Source organism: Salvelinus alpinus, chromosome 20, assembly GCF_045679555.1.
Source record: "Salvelinus alpinus chromosome 20, SLU_Salpinus.1, whole genome shotgun sequence".
In the NCBI taxonomy this organism is placed as follows: domain Eukaryota; kingdom Metazoa; phylum Chordata; class Actinopteri; order Salmoniformes; family Salmonidae; genus Salvelinus; species Salvelinus alpinus.
In genome coordinates this window covers 45,131,802-45,145,477 of record NC_092105.1, presented here as the reverse complement: position 1 = coordinate 45,145,477, position 13,676 = coordinate 45,131,802, and the positions used below count along the sequence as shown (strand labels likewise).

The following is a 13,676-nucleotide window of genomic DNA, read 5'->3' as shown; positions in this document are numbered from 1 at the left end:
ACCCCAAAGTATCAAACATGCATCTCAAGAGGGAAATCCATTTAGCAATGAAGCTTCGGCAAAATAGCCAATCATTGTCATAATGATAGGACTGTACTTTCTTGGATATTCAAGGGAAGTTGGATTCTATGGCATTGCGAGAAGGATTTAATCTATACAATAACTATGCAAATGGGGAAATAAGTGATAGGAAATATTTTTAAAAAATCAGGCGTTCCTCCCCCTCTACATAAGGGAGAACTAGTTGCATTTGCTAGCCGTGGTCAGGCAGGTTTCTGTTGATATGTCAGTTTAGGGAGGGGTCAGGGGGGAAATATGTGGAAGAGTTGGGGTACGCACACACACGCATACGAACACACTGATCTTCACTTTACAGGCAGATTTGATTACATGTTCTTCACCCCACAAGTACCGTTACTCTTATCTGCTGGCTTTTTAATGATAGGTTGGTGTTAGAGTGCTGAGCTAGCTGTCATAATAGTGGTATTGCCACTCTAGAATATTGTAAGGAGCACACATCACCAGGTCCTGTTGGCAAAGCGGATGGAATGTTGGCAAAATTTTCATTTATAACATCCTCCAGCAAAGGCTTGATAGGTTACTCCTTTCGGTACTCAGGGGAGAGAGAACCGGCAGTGCAAATTACAGGGTTTATTGGGAAGATGGAGAGGTGCAGGGAAGAGTGCGAGGAAGAGCAAGGAAAGAGGACACATTCCGCAAGACCAACAAAGTCTGACAAGGATGAAAGGGTCCAACCTGAGATTTACAAACCTCCGAGACGTTTTTAGATCTTTAGACAACCTAATTGATCTGATAACCATTACTTTCTGGTAACGCAGAGCTCTACTTTTCAAAAACATATCAAACTATGCATTTTCAAACTAGGTGAGATCAGAGCTCTTCAGAGACTCTGTTGGGGTTTCCATCGACTTCCGAACACAGAATCCGTAGCTTCAGACAGGCGCTGATGTTCGTCGAGTTTCTGCATACTAAAATAGAGGGCACATCCCACAAGCAAGACAAAAAAATCCTGCTCTCACGTGTTTCCAAATTCTAGTCTCTTATATACCCAGACTAATATTGAGCCCTACCCCTCCTTATGTTTTTTTTCCATTTAACTAGGCAAGTCAGTTAAGAACAAATTCTTATTTCCAATGACGACCTAGGAACAGTGGGTTAACTGCCTTGTTCAAGGATGTTCTTTAATAGCCTTAAAGGATGTCCTACTCAAACGAAAATGTACATGACTTCATTTACTTTGGATGCAGTTGATTCCAAGACAGTTTTCAGATATGTATTTGCCTCGTGTGATTTAAGGTACAGTATGTATACATTACGCAACATGGAAGTGTGTGAGTGTTTTTCGGAGGAGGTCTTGAAGGTGGGGAGTATCCCTGACACATTGAGAATAGGCCGGTGGACTCTGGGGTAGCCATGCACAAGCCAGGCAAGAAGGAGTCTTAACAAGGGTATGTAAGGGAAATAACTACAAAGGAGAAAAACCAAAGGCATGAATACTGTAACATTAATAAGTGGCTTTTGCCATTATAGACCGTGTACAAAACATTAAGAACACCTGCTGTTTCCATGACAGACTGACCAGGGCAATCAAGGTGAAAGCTATCATCCCTTATTGATGTCACGTGTTAAATCCACTTCAAATCAGTGTAGGTGAAGGGGAGGACACAGGTTAAAGAAGGATTTTTAAGCCTTGAGACATGGATTGTAGATGTGTGCCATTCAGATGGTGAATGGGCAAGATAAAAGATTTAAGTGCCTTTGAACGAGGTATGGTAGTAGGTGCCAGGTGCACCGGTTTGTGTCAAGAACTGAAATTCTGCAGGGTTTTTCCACGCTCAACAGTTTCCCGTGTGTATCAAGAATGGTCCACCGCCCAAAGGACATCCAGCCAACTTGACACAACTGTGGGAAGCATTGGAGTCAATATGGGCCAGCATCCCTGGGGAACGCTTTCGACACCCTGAAGAGTCCATACCGCGACGAATTGAGTCTGTTCTGAGGAAACTCAATATCAGGAAGGTGTTATTAATGTTTCGTACACTCAGTGAAAATTGACTTTTGATGAGTCAATTTATACTAAGGCCTAATTACTTTAATTTCAGTACAGCTACATAAAATGTAAATGTCTCGTCGATTTCAGTGGAGTACCTTGATATTATTTTGACGCTTTTACGTGTTTTGAATGTCAGTGAGAATATCAGTGGGTATGTTCCGAACACTGTTTTTCAAACTGGAATCCAGCTGGTATGAATGTGAGCATACTTGAGGAACAAACAAATATGATGGACTCCTCCTGGTGTTCAAGTAAATTACACATTTCCATTGCTCAAAGTAATCTGTTTTGTAGCCATCTTTACAGTGGCCAACTAACCTGGAGATAAATTATAACAATAGTCCCAGTATCAAAACTCCATGAAATGTCCCCCTCTGCTTTGAGCCAGTTGCTGGCGTTTTGGATTTTTTTTTACAGAAATCGGCCAATTGTAATGAAGGTGACATTGTCAGCAAGCCCTCAGCGTGAAACCGGTACGGGAAACTACAATGGCATTTCATCCTGGGATAGACCAGGCAGCCATTTCTTCTGTCTGTTCAGAGAGGTGGGGATCTAGGGCAGAGACTCATTCATAGGCACGGCTGCTGGATGGAGCTCAGGGCTCAGATTCCTCCCAAAATGTCCAATTAAATTTGAATGTGTGAGTGAGGATGACATTTTTTAAAAGGGTGTGCATAGAGCAATATAAATTCAATCCAAGGAATTTATGGAGTTCTGCAGTGAGGTTTCCGTATGTGTGGTGCTTGTAGTTTGTGTATGTCCGTTGTGTATGTCCTTTGTGTATGTCCTTTGTGTGTGTGTGTGTGTGTGTGTGTCTAAGCAGGGGATCCGGTAAGGGAACAAATGGACGCAGGCAGACAGACAATTGGACAAAGAGAGAGACGGACACACTCACTCATGTTCTCCTCTTCATCCACGTCCATGGTGAAGAGCTTCTGCTGGGGCCGGGGCTGCCGAGCTCCGGCTCCACCTGAGAGCAACACGAGAAGAAGGGACGGTCAGTCAAACTCAACCTAGATGTCTCTACCACAAATAACACACGTGCCCATGTGAACACACAAACACGTACAACTATAATAGAGGGGACCAAGTGTGGGGGGGATATGTCTGGGTTCCTTCCCTAGTCGGGCAGCGGCTGCTGAAAGTGTATAAAAAAAATAAATCAAGATATTCATATGTACACACACCCATACCCACGACCAGTGCAGTGAGAGGAAAATGACACAGCCAGGTTAAGCCTACGGTGAGTGTATAAATATTCAGAGGTGAATACTAATCTGGGCGAGAGAGGAGAGGGGGCCCGGTGCTGACAGGCCGTAATAGTCGGAAGCAGTGTATTGTGACTTTAATATCCGTCCGATTAGACCTCATTTCCAGCTGCCTGCCGGGAGATATACAGCCATTGACATGGACATGCCTTTTAGCCGGGCGTGACACAGACAGCCATTTATCCGGCGGTAGAAAATGCACTACAGTACACGAACAGTTGTACCGTACAGCAAAGCCGGTGGATTTCTAGGTGAGCAGAATTGGGTTCATGCACTTGGTATCTGCGTGAGATGGTTCTCTGCAGGTGAATGCGGTGTCTGGCCATCAGTCACCAAGGAAAGACCTGGAATCTATCCTGAGATTTCTACTGCGATCATACTTGATATCTTTTCATACTTGATATCTTTAAGTCATACATCAAGAACACACAGTTGTACTGGAGGATTGCCTGTGAGCCCTAACTATCTCAAGAGGGAAATGATCTACTGTTAAAGCACTCAATATGTATTACTCTGGGGACATTGAACAAATATATTTACAGTACCAGTCAACAGTTTGGACACACCTACTTATTCAAGGGTTTTTATTTATTTGTTTTACTATTTTATGCATTGTAGAATAATAGTTTAGACATCAACTATGAAATAACACATATGGAATCATGCAGTAACCAAAAAAGTGTTAAACAAATTGAAATATATTTTAGATTCTTCACAGTAGTCACCCTTTGCCTTGATGACAGCTTTGCACACTCTTGGCATTCTCCAAAACAGCTTCATGAGGAATGATTTTCCAACAGTCTTGAAGGAGTTTCCACATATGCTGAGCACTTGTTGGCTGCTTTTCCTTCACTCTGCGGTCCAACTCATCCCGAACCATCTCAATTGGGTTGAGGTGGGTGATTGTGGAGGCCAGGTCATCTGATGCATCTCCATCACTATCCTTCTTGGTCAAATAGTCCTTACACAGCCTGGGGATGTGTTTTGGGTCATTGCCCTGTTGAAAAACAAATGACCGTCCAACTAAACAGATGGGATGGCGTATAGCTGTAGAATTCTGTGGTGGCCATGCTGGTTAAGTGTGCCTTAAATTCTAAATATATCACAGACAGTGTCACCAGCAAAGCACCCCTACACCATCACATCTCCTCCTTCCTGCTTCACGGTGGGAACCACACATGCGGAGTTCATCCGTTCACCTTCTCCGCGTCTCACAACGACACGGCAGTTGGAACCAAAAACCTCTAATTGGGACTCATCAGACCAAAGGACAGATTTCCACCGGTCTAATGTCGATTGCTCATGTTTCTTGGCCCAAGCAAGTCTCTTCTTCTTATTGGTGTCTGTTACGTTCCCCAGTTTCTGTGTTGTAGCTTTTGTATTTGAGTGTGTGTGTTTCAGGAGATAGCTTCCTGAGTTCTCCCCAACCAGCTGATTGGTCGACTCAATGGCTAATTGATGATTGGAGAGCTGACCCCGCCCCCTCATCAAGAAGCAGCTGACTATAATTACTATTGCCACCTGAAGATATAAAAGCCAGTGTTCTGTTCAGAAGAAAGATTATTAGAGAGAGGATAGGCAGGGTGAGATCATTGAAGGCTGAGGAATGCAGAGAGTTTGATTGTGAGAGAGATATTTGCTGAGAGAGGAGGCTGATGGCTTTGGGGTAATTTACTGTGTTAGTTGTTGCTGGGAGCAGTTGGTATATTCTGTGAGTTTGTTGCTCAGTCTGACAGAGCCTCATTGATGTCCTGTGTTTCTGAGTGTTTGTGAAATTGTTAATAATTATTCTGTTTCATTTGTTCCCAGGGGGGGAAGGGGAAGGCACTTAGGGAGTGTTTAGGCAAGAGGCCCGCGGGCATACATATACCCGTAGTATATTCACTGTCTAGGTACACTAGGTAAGACCTGGGCGGACCACCCCCTGTATTTTGGTTAGGGCACCAGGTGGTGCTAAGTTAGGTAAGTAGTGGGTAGGCAGGTTAGATAGGAGAGGGGGAGCTTTGATATTTACTTTCTTTGCTTTGGTTCCGTCCAGCCCCTTTTCCCCATATTACCGTGTAGGAAATAAATCCTAGTAAACAGTAAATTCTGCTTTTGTGTCATCCTTACTCGCACCTACAGCCCATACCTTTTTCACTTCACGGGGAGTTGAGTTGTAGCAGGGTGTTGCGTTCCCACTTCTCAGAGGCGTGCGTAACAGTGTCCTTTGGTAGTGTTTTTTTTGCAGCAATTCAATCATGAAGGCCTGATTCACAGTCTCCTCTGAACAGTTGATATTGAGATGTCTGTTACTTGAACTCTGAAAAGCATTTATTTGGGCTGCAATATGAGGTGCAGTTAACTATAATGAACTTATCCTCTGCAGCAGAGGTAACTCTGGGTCTTCCTTTCCTGTGGTGGTCCTCATGAGAGCCAGTTTTATCATAGCTCTTGATAGTTTTTGCGACTGCACTTGAAGAAACGTTCAAAGTTCTTGAAATGTTCCGTATTGAATGACCTTTGTCTTAAAGTAATGATGGACTGTCGTTTCTTTTATCTGAGCTGTTCTTGCCATATGGACTTGGTCTTCTACCAAATAGGGCTATTTTCTGTATGCCACCCCTACCTTGTCACAACACAACTGATTGGCTCAAATGCATTAGGAAATAAATTCTACAACTTTTAACAAGGCACACCTAATTGAAATGCATTCCAGGTGACTACCTCAAGCTGGTTAAGAGTGTGCAAAGCTGTCATCAAGGCAAAGGGTAGCTACTTTGAAGAATCTAAAATCTAAAATATATTTTGATTTGTTTAACACTATTTTGGTTGTTACATGATTCCATATATGTTATTTCATAGTTTTGACATCACTACTATTTTGCAATGTAGAAAATAGTAAAAAAAGAAAGAAACCCTTGAATGAGTAGGTGTCCAAACGTTTGACTGATACTGTGTTTTCAGAACCTGTTAAATTTATGTTGAATTTTATATTAGGTTGTTACCAAATGTGATGAATTATTTGAATCTTTTACCAAGAAGTAACAGATAATTCTACATATATCAACTTTCCAATTCCAGTCTTAAATAGCAGTGTTGATCATGTTGGTATTGAACATAGGCCAGATCCAGGCCCAGACATGAACACCCAAAGGTGTGCGTAGTTTGTTTCTGGCCTAGAAAGAAATGCTCTTTGCTAATAATCACATTCTTATGGGGATATATTTTCTGTTTTCCCAGGTCCAATGTACTGGTCTTTATTCTTGAGCAGCTATAGTATGTAACATATGTAGAAACTATGACGGCCATGTGTACAACAGTCGTTCTTCCATTGAACCACTTAGACTAGAACTTCGACAACTAGAAAAAAATCATTGCATAGAACATTTCATGTCAGCCCTTTAGCGAAGTAAGTCGATGAGAATTTCTCTTTTAAAATAACATCCTAGTAGTCAAGAGGTGAACGGAACAGGAGACACACGCAATTAACACACACGTGCCGGTCTAACAGCTTGGTCCCCCTGAAACTACAGTAAAAGTGAAGCAGGATTGCCGAGATCATGATGAACCCAATGAGAGAGAGCGCGTGATGATGACGGGGAGCAGATTATGCTGATTCCATCTCTCTGCCTTGTTCCCATGCACCATTCCTCATGACCGACACGTTAAGCTAAATTAAATGGCCTAATTAATCGTGGCTAATGGTGGGTGACAGCAAATATGCTAGCACAATTATGACCCTATTAAAGACTAATATTCAGTCCTATGATTGAAAATGAAAAGGGGCAGTTGTGAGGGGGTTAGTTGGGTGGGGGTAGGAGGGATTATATGTTTTAGGTAGCCAAGTCAAACTCCAGCCAGGTGTCCTTCCTTCGTCCAATGATTCCCCATCCTCCCCTCCACCCTGCACCTCCCCACCTTGTACCCTATTTCACCCGAAGGCTTGAACGCTAAATGCCTCTTTTGGCGATTAGAGGTTTCGAGATTCGCCCATTTAGGCTGGCTCGTGCGCCCGTCGCTTTTTATTATGGAGGTCTCGGAGCCGTTTCACCGCTTCGCTCACGAGCCGCTCATGAATCAGTAAGCAGCCGTGAGATCTGTTCCAATCTAAGGCCAGTGCATCTACAGCATCCATAAAAAACGAAGCTGTAAGGACAAATAAAATCCAGTGGTGAGTTAGGGCCAAGGACACAACAAAGGCAGAACCAGAGACCTGTCTGGTCATTCAGCCCAACTAACTAATAAGTTGTCTGTCGATGATCTGGGGGGAAAGTCTTGTTAGGGTATTAGTGGCATCACGTTATGCCTCAGTAGCCAGATGAAGGGTGCCAGGCCGGGGTACCAGAGTGCTGGATGGCCAGCTCAGCCCTGCTTAGACCCAGTGTTAGCACAGCTGCATCTGTTTGGCCTCAGTGTTTGCCCACAGTCAATCCACAGAGGCCGCATTTAACCAGCTGCTTTTTTGCTCCACATGGGTCAGTGGCTGTAAAAAAAGTAATCGATTTAGAGAGGAGCATCCTGACCAGTGGTGCAAAGTACTGAAGTAAAAATACTTTAAACTACTACTTAAGTATAGATAACCCAAAAAACAACTTTACTTTTTATATTTTTGACAACTTTTACTCCACTACATTCCTGAAGATAATATGTTTCTTTTACTCCATACATTTTTCACTGGCACCCAAAAGTAGTTGTTACATTTTGAATGCTCAGGCAGGACAGCAATACTGTCCAATTCACGTACCTTTTCATATAAAGTATTGTCATACCTAGTGCCTCTGATCTGGAGGACTCACTAAACACAAATACTGCGTTTGTAAATAATGTCTGACTGTGTCCCTGGCTGTCCGTACATTTTAAAAACAAGAACATCAAGGGCCCTCCCGAGTGGCGCAGCGGTTTAAGGCACTGCATTGCAGTGCTAGCTGCGTTACTACAGATCCTGGTTCGATACAGCCGGCCGCGACCGGGAGGCCCCTTGATGTTCTTGTTTTTAAAATATACGGACAGCCAGGGACACACTCAGACATGATGCTAAGCACAATTGGCCCAGCGTCATCCAGGTCCCATCGCGCTCTAGCGACTCCTGTGGCGGGCCGGGCGCAGTGCACGCTGACACGGTCGTCAGGTGTACGGCGTTTCCTCCGACACATTGGTGCGGCTGGCTTCCGGGTTAAGTGCGCAGTGTGTCAAGAAGCAGTGCGGCTTGGCAGGGTTGTGTTTTGGAGGACGCACGGCTCTCAACCCTCACCTCTCCCGAGTCCGTACGGGAGTTGCAGCGATGGGACAAGACTAACTACCAATGGGATATGATGAAAATTGGGTTACAATTTTTGGTGGGGTATAAATAAAAAACTAAGAAGATTATACCATCTGGTTTGCTTAATATAAGTAATTTTACTCAAGTATGACAATTGAGTACTTTTACCCCCACTGATCTGACCAGGTCTCAACTTTCATACTGAAGAGAGAGATTCCTTCCAAATTCCTATGATTCAATAGGGTGTTCTTTAGCATTAAAATTGCTGGGCGCAAATTGGTGTCAGCGATCAGCGTGTCGTGTCAGTGTTCCACTCTGGCTACGGGAAGTAAGAAAGTTTGTTTGACATTGACACGACGGCGACACAACTACAACGATTGCCATATCAATTTAAGTGAAGAACAACGTTGACTTCTGGGTCATAACCTTCAGTCTCAACGCTAAAGATGTTCAACGTTCAAGCTCAACCAGTAGATTATGCGTATGATTATTAGATTCTTACTATCGGGTTAGAGGTCTTGCACTGGTAGATGTGTGCTCCTCTTCTTTATTCCTTACGCCAAACAATACCATATCCCACCAGTTGTGAAAGGGGCTGGTTTCAGAAGTATTTCAATGGATGGTTGGGGTGAGGGAGGGAGGGGGGTGAGAAAAGATGAGAAAGAAGATGAGAAAACTCAAATTCAATCTCGACGGCGTGAGGGCCTGAGGGAAATAAGGTGTTTTGATTTGTCTTTCATCCCTCGCTTTCGCTGCGGTGGAGCGATAGCACGGCGCTTCCGTGGAGGGAGCTGCAGCCGCCGGAACAGGGAAAGGGCGAATGGAGAGAGGGAGAGGAGAGGAGAGAAACAGAAAATGCAATCCTATTCTAGGTACAAGAGAATCATTATGTCTCCTAAAAAAATAAGGATAGGCCTGCCCTTGAAAGGCAGTGGGAGGTGAACAGTCAAGCCAAACGCTGGTAGAGGTTGAGTGATGGGGGGGGGGGGGGAGTAACTTAGGTAATAAAAAGATAGCATGAAGGCAGAGGTGCATGAAAATAAGTACATTTCTGTCCAGTGCAACAGGCAAAGTATTCTGTGAAGTCCAACAAGTCTGCAATTTACACTTACCATCCATAAAGTAAAAAAGGTCAATGTATACATTTCTATGGACAGGAGCAAAAAAATGTCTGCAACCTGTAACCACAATGCATTATTAACAGCCTTAATGGAGCATTGGCAGTGCCATGGGTGTAATTGGTCAAATGAAAGTGTGTTGTCTTTTGATTGAGCTTCTGACAGGGCTTGTGGCTTGTGATTGGTCAATTGGTCTACTGACAATTTGATTGTTTTTTTATTTGTACAGTGACATGAGTGCTCAGGTCAGGGGCTCTCCCTCAGTGAAGCACCACTTCGTAATTCACCCTAAATGGCCTGCTCTTTACATCGATTGAGCTACGGGGCACACTTTTACACTCAACATCTGCTGCTGCTGCTACTACTACTCTGTTCTTTATTTGACTTTTATCATTATCTATCCAGATGCCTAGTCACTTTACCCTGTCTTCATGTACATATCTACCTCAAATACCTTATCATTATCTATCCAGATGCCTAGTCACTTTACCCTGTCTTCATGTACATATCTACCTCAAATACCTTATCATTATCTATCCAGATGCCTAGTCACTTTACCCTGTCTTCATGTACATATCTACCTCAAATACCTTATCATTATCTATCCAGATGCCTAGTCACTTTACCCTGTCTTCATGTACATATCTACCTCAAATACCTTATCATTATCTATCCAGATGCCTAGTCACTTTACCCTGTCTTCATGTACATATCTACCTCAAATACCTTATCATTATCTATCCAGATGCCTAGTCACTTTACCCTGTCTTCATGTACATATCTACCTCTTTCTGCACATTGATCTGGTACTGGTACTCCCCGTATATAGCGCCATTCTTGTGTATTTTATTATATTATATCCTCGTGTTACTATTATTTTTAAACTCTACATCGTTGGGAAGGGCTCTCAAGCGAGCATTTCACGGTAAGTCGACACCAGTTGTATTCGGCGCATGTGACAAATGCAATTTGATTTGACATGGAACTTAGTGAATGCCACTTTCTAATGGGAATCCATAACCTCTCCCTCCAACTAATTTCCCCCACCGTAAATCAAAACAACCCAGCCTTTCGGACGGAAAAAAGCCACTCAAAAAGCCATTCAAGATGTGCCTCAGCCACTGCGTGTTGGAGGAGCTCTCTCTTTAGTGTTTCTTTCATGCTGCCTTTAAAAGCTTGACAACACTGACTTAAGCCCGAAGCACTGAAGGAATCCTCACCGACACAAACTGCATTAAGAGCACATTTCATACAGAAAGCCTGCCATCGATTTTCGAATCCCCAATGGTCAGACATGTTGGTGTGACAGGCCCACAGCATGTAGGAGACACGAGACGAGCAAGGAATTAGGCCTGCTCGGCAGCTCTGCGCCTGTTGTAAACACTCAGACACAGAAACAAATGCGCAAGCAAACATGCTGCACACTAGTGAAACTGAAAATATCCACTGCACACCCGGACAGGCTCACAAAACGGACTATTTCAGGACCATAGACAGAGAAACACCAATACAGACTGCTCCATACAAATCTACCACGACCACATAAGCAAACCAGTAGAAGACACTGTTCAATCTAAATCTCTATCCAAAAGTTTCCCGGAATAAGGGAAAACAACTTTCTTCCCCCAAGAAATACATCCACATGTGTATTCTAACAGCAAAATAGGGGTCATCTTACACCAAAAACTGAGAGTCAGAGAGAAAAGAGTATCAATATGAATTTTTTATTTGATGGTTTTATGTGAGATTGCCTTTCACAGGTCACATGGAGCGGCTGGTCAGGAGTGAGAGCAGGGTATAAGCACGCACGCACGCACAGACACACTAACCTCTCAAAACACTTGGGGTTTCTCTTATTAACACCACACACACACACTCTCCCTCTAAGTTTTACAAAACTCAGTCCTCACTACAGCACATGGAGCAGATTAGCTCTGGAGTGAAGACTGGAGAGACAGTCTGGGTCAAAAGCAAATACTTGAAATAATTTCTAAAACCTCAGAGACACACAGACAGAATTCATTTCTTAAAATGAACCAACAGTTAAAATAAATGAATGACACTGTTCTAAAACACATCCTTCCTTCAGGTCTGGCACTAAGACCGCTCTCAACCAACTCTATAAGGCCATAAGCAAAGAAGAAAATGCTCACCCAGAAGCGGCGCTCCTAGTGGCCGAGGACTTTTATGCAGGCAAATAAATCAGTTTTACCACATTTTTACCAGCATGTCACAAGTGCAACCAGGGGGCAAAAAATCCTAGACCACCTTCACTCCACGCACAGAGACGCATACAAAGCTCTCCCCCGCCCTCCATTTGGCAAATCTGACCATAATTCTATCCTCCTGATTCCTGCTTACAAGCAAATACTAAAGCAGGCAGTACCACTGACTCCCTCAATATGGAAGTGGTCAGATGACGTGGATGCTACACTACAGGACTGTTTTGCTAGCACAGACTCGAATATGTTCCGGTATTCATCCAATGGCATTGAGGAATACACCACCTCAGTCATCAGCTTCATCAATAAGTGCATCGATGACGGCTGTACGTACATATCCCAACCAGAAGCCATGGATGACAGGCAACATCCGCATTGAGCTAAAGGCTAGGGCTGCCGCTGTCAAGGAGCGGGAGACTAATCCGGACGCTTATAAGAAATCCCGCTATGCCCGCAGACGAACCATCAAACAAGCAAAGCGTCAATACAGGATTAAGATTGAATCCTACTACACCGGATCTGATGCTCTTCGGATGTGGCAGGGCTTGAAAACTATTACGGACTACAAAGGGAAGCCCAGATGCAAGCTGCCCAGTGACGCGAGCCTACCAGACGAGCTAAATGCCTTTTATGCTCGCTTCGAGGCAAGCAACACTGAAGCATGCACGAGAGCACCAGCTGTTCTGGGTGACTGTGTGATAACGATCTCGGTAGCAGAGGTGAACAAAACCTTTTAAACAGGTCAACATTCACAAAGCCGCTGGGCCAGACGGATTACCAGGTCGGGTACTCAAAGCATGGGTGGACAAACTGGCAAGTGTCTTCACTGACATTTTCAACCTCTCCCTGACCGAGTCTGTAATACCTACATATTTCAAGCAGACCACCATAGTCCATGTGCCCAAGGAAGCGAATGTAACCTGCCTAAATGATTACCGCCCCTTCACTCAGTGGTGTGTACTTAGTCCCCTCCTGTATTCCCTGTTCACTCACGACTGCGTGGCCAAACACGACTCCAACACCATAATTAAGTTTGCTGACAACACAACAGTGTCTGATCACCGACAACGATGAGACGGCCTATAGGGAGGAGGTCAGAGAACTGGCAGTGTGGTGCCAGGATAACAACCGCTCCCTCAATGTGAGCAAGACAAAGGAGCTGAACGTGGACTACAGGAAAAAGGTGGGCCGAACAGGCCCCCTATTAACATCGTCGGGGCTGTAGTGGAGCGGGTCGAGTGTTAAGTTCCTTGGTGTCCGCATCACCAACAAACTATCATGGTCCAAACATACCAATACAGTTGTGAAGAGGGCACGACAAAACCTTTTCCCCCTCAGGAGACTGAAAAGATTTGGCATGGGTCCCCAGATCCTCAAAAGGTTCTACAGCTGCACCATCGAGAGCATCCTGACCGGTTGCATCACCGCCTGGTATGGCAACTGCTCGGCATCTGACCGTAATGCGCTATAGAGGGTAGTGCGAACGGCCCAGTACATCACTGGGGCTAAGCTTCCTGCCATCCAGGATCTATATAATAGGTGGTGTCAGAGGAAAGCCCATAGAATTGTCAGAGACTCCAGTCTGTTTTCTCTGCCACTGCACAGCAAATGGACCCGGAGCACCAAGTCTTGGACCAAAAGGCTCCACAACAGCTTCTACCCCCAAGTCATTAGACTGCTGAACAATTCATAAAAATAGGCACCAGACAAATTACATTGTCCCCCTCCCTTTTGTACACTGCTGCTACTCGC

At 44.2% G+C, this 13,676-nt stretch overlaps 1 protein-coding gene across 5 annotated transcripts in view; it reads right to left on the bottom strand.

Moving 5' to 3' along the window:
* The window catches only part of LOC139546988 (double-stranded RNA-specific editase 1-like), a 192,198-nt gene that overhangs the window by 35,667 nt on the left and 142,855 nt on the right, over positions 1 to 13,676 (bottom strand). For all 5 annotated transcript variants that reach the window (XM_071356001.1, XM_071356004.1, XM_071356000.1 and 2 more), the window contains one exon: positions 2,970 to 3,044. In XM_071356001.1, the coding sequence (XP_071212102.1) occupies positions 2,970 to 2,997 (28 nt within the window). In that variant the 5' untranslated portion in view covers positions 2,998 to 3,044. The remainder of the gene's footprint in view (positions 1 to 2,969; positions 3,045 to 13,676) is intronic.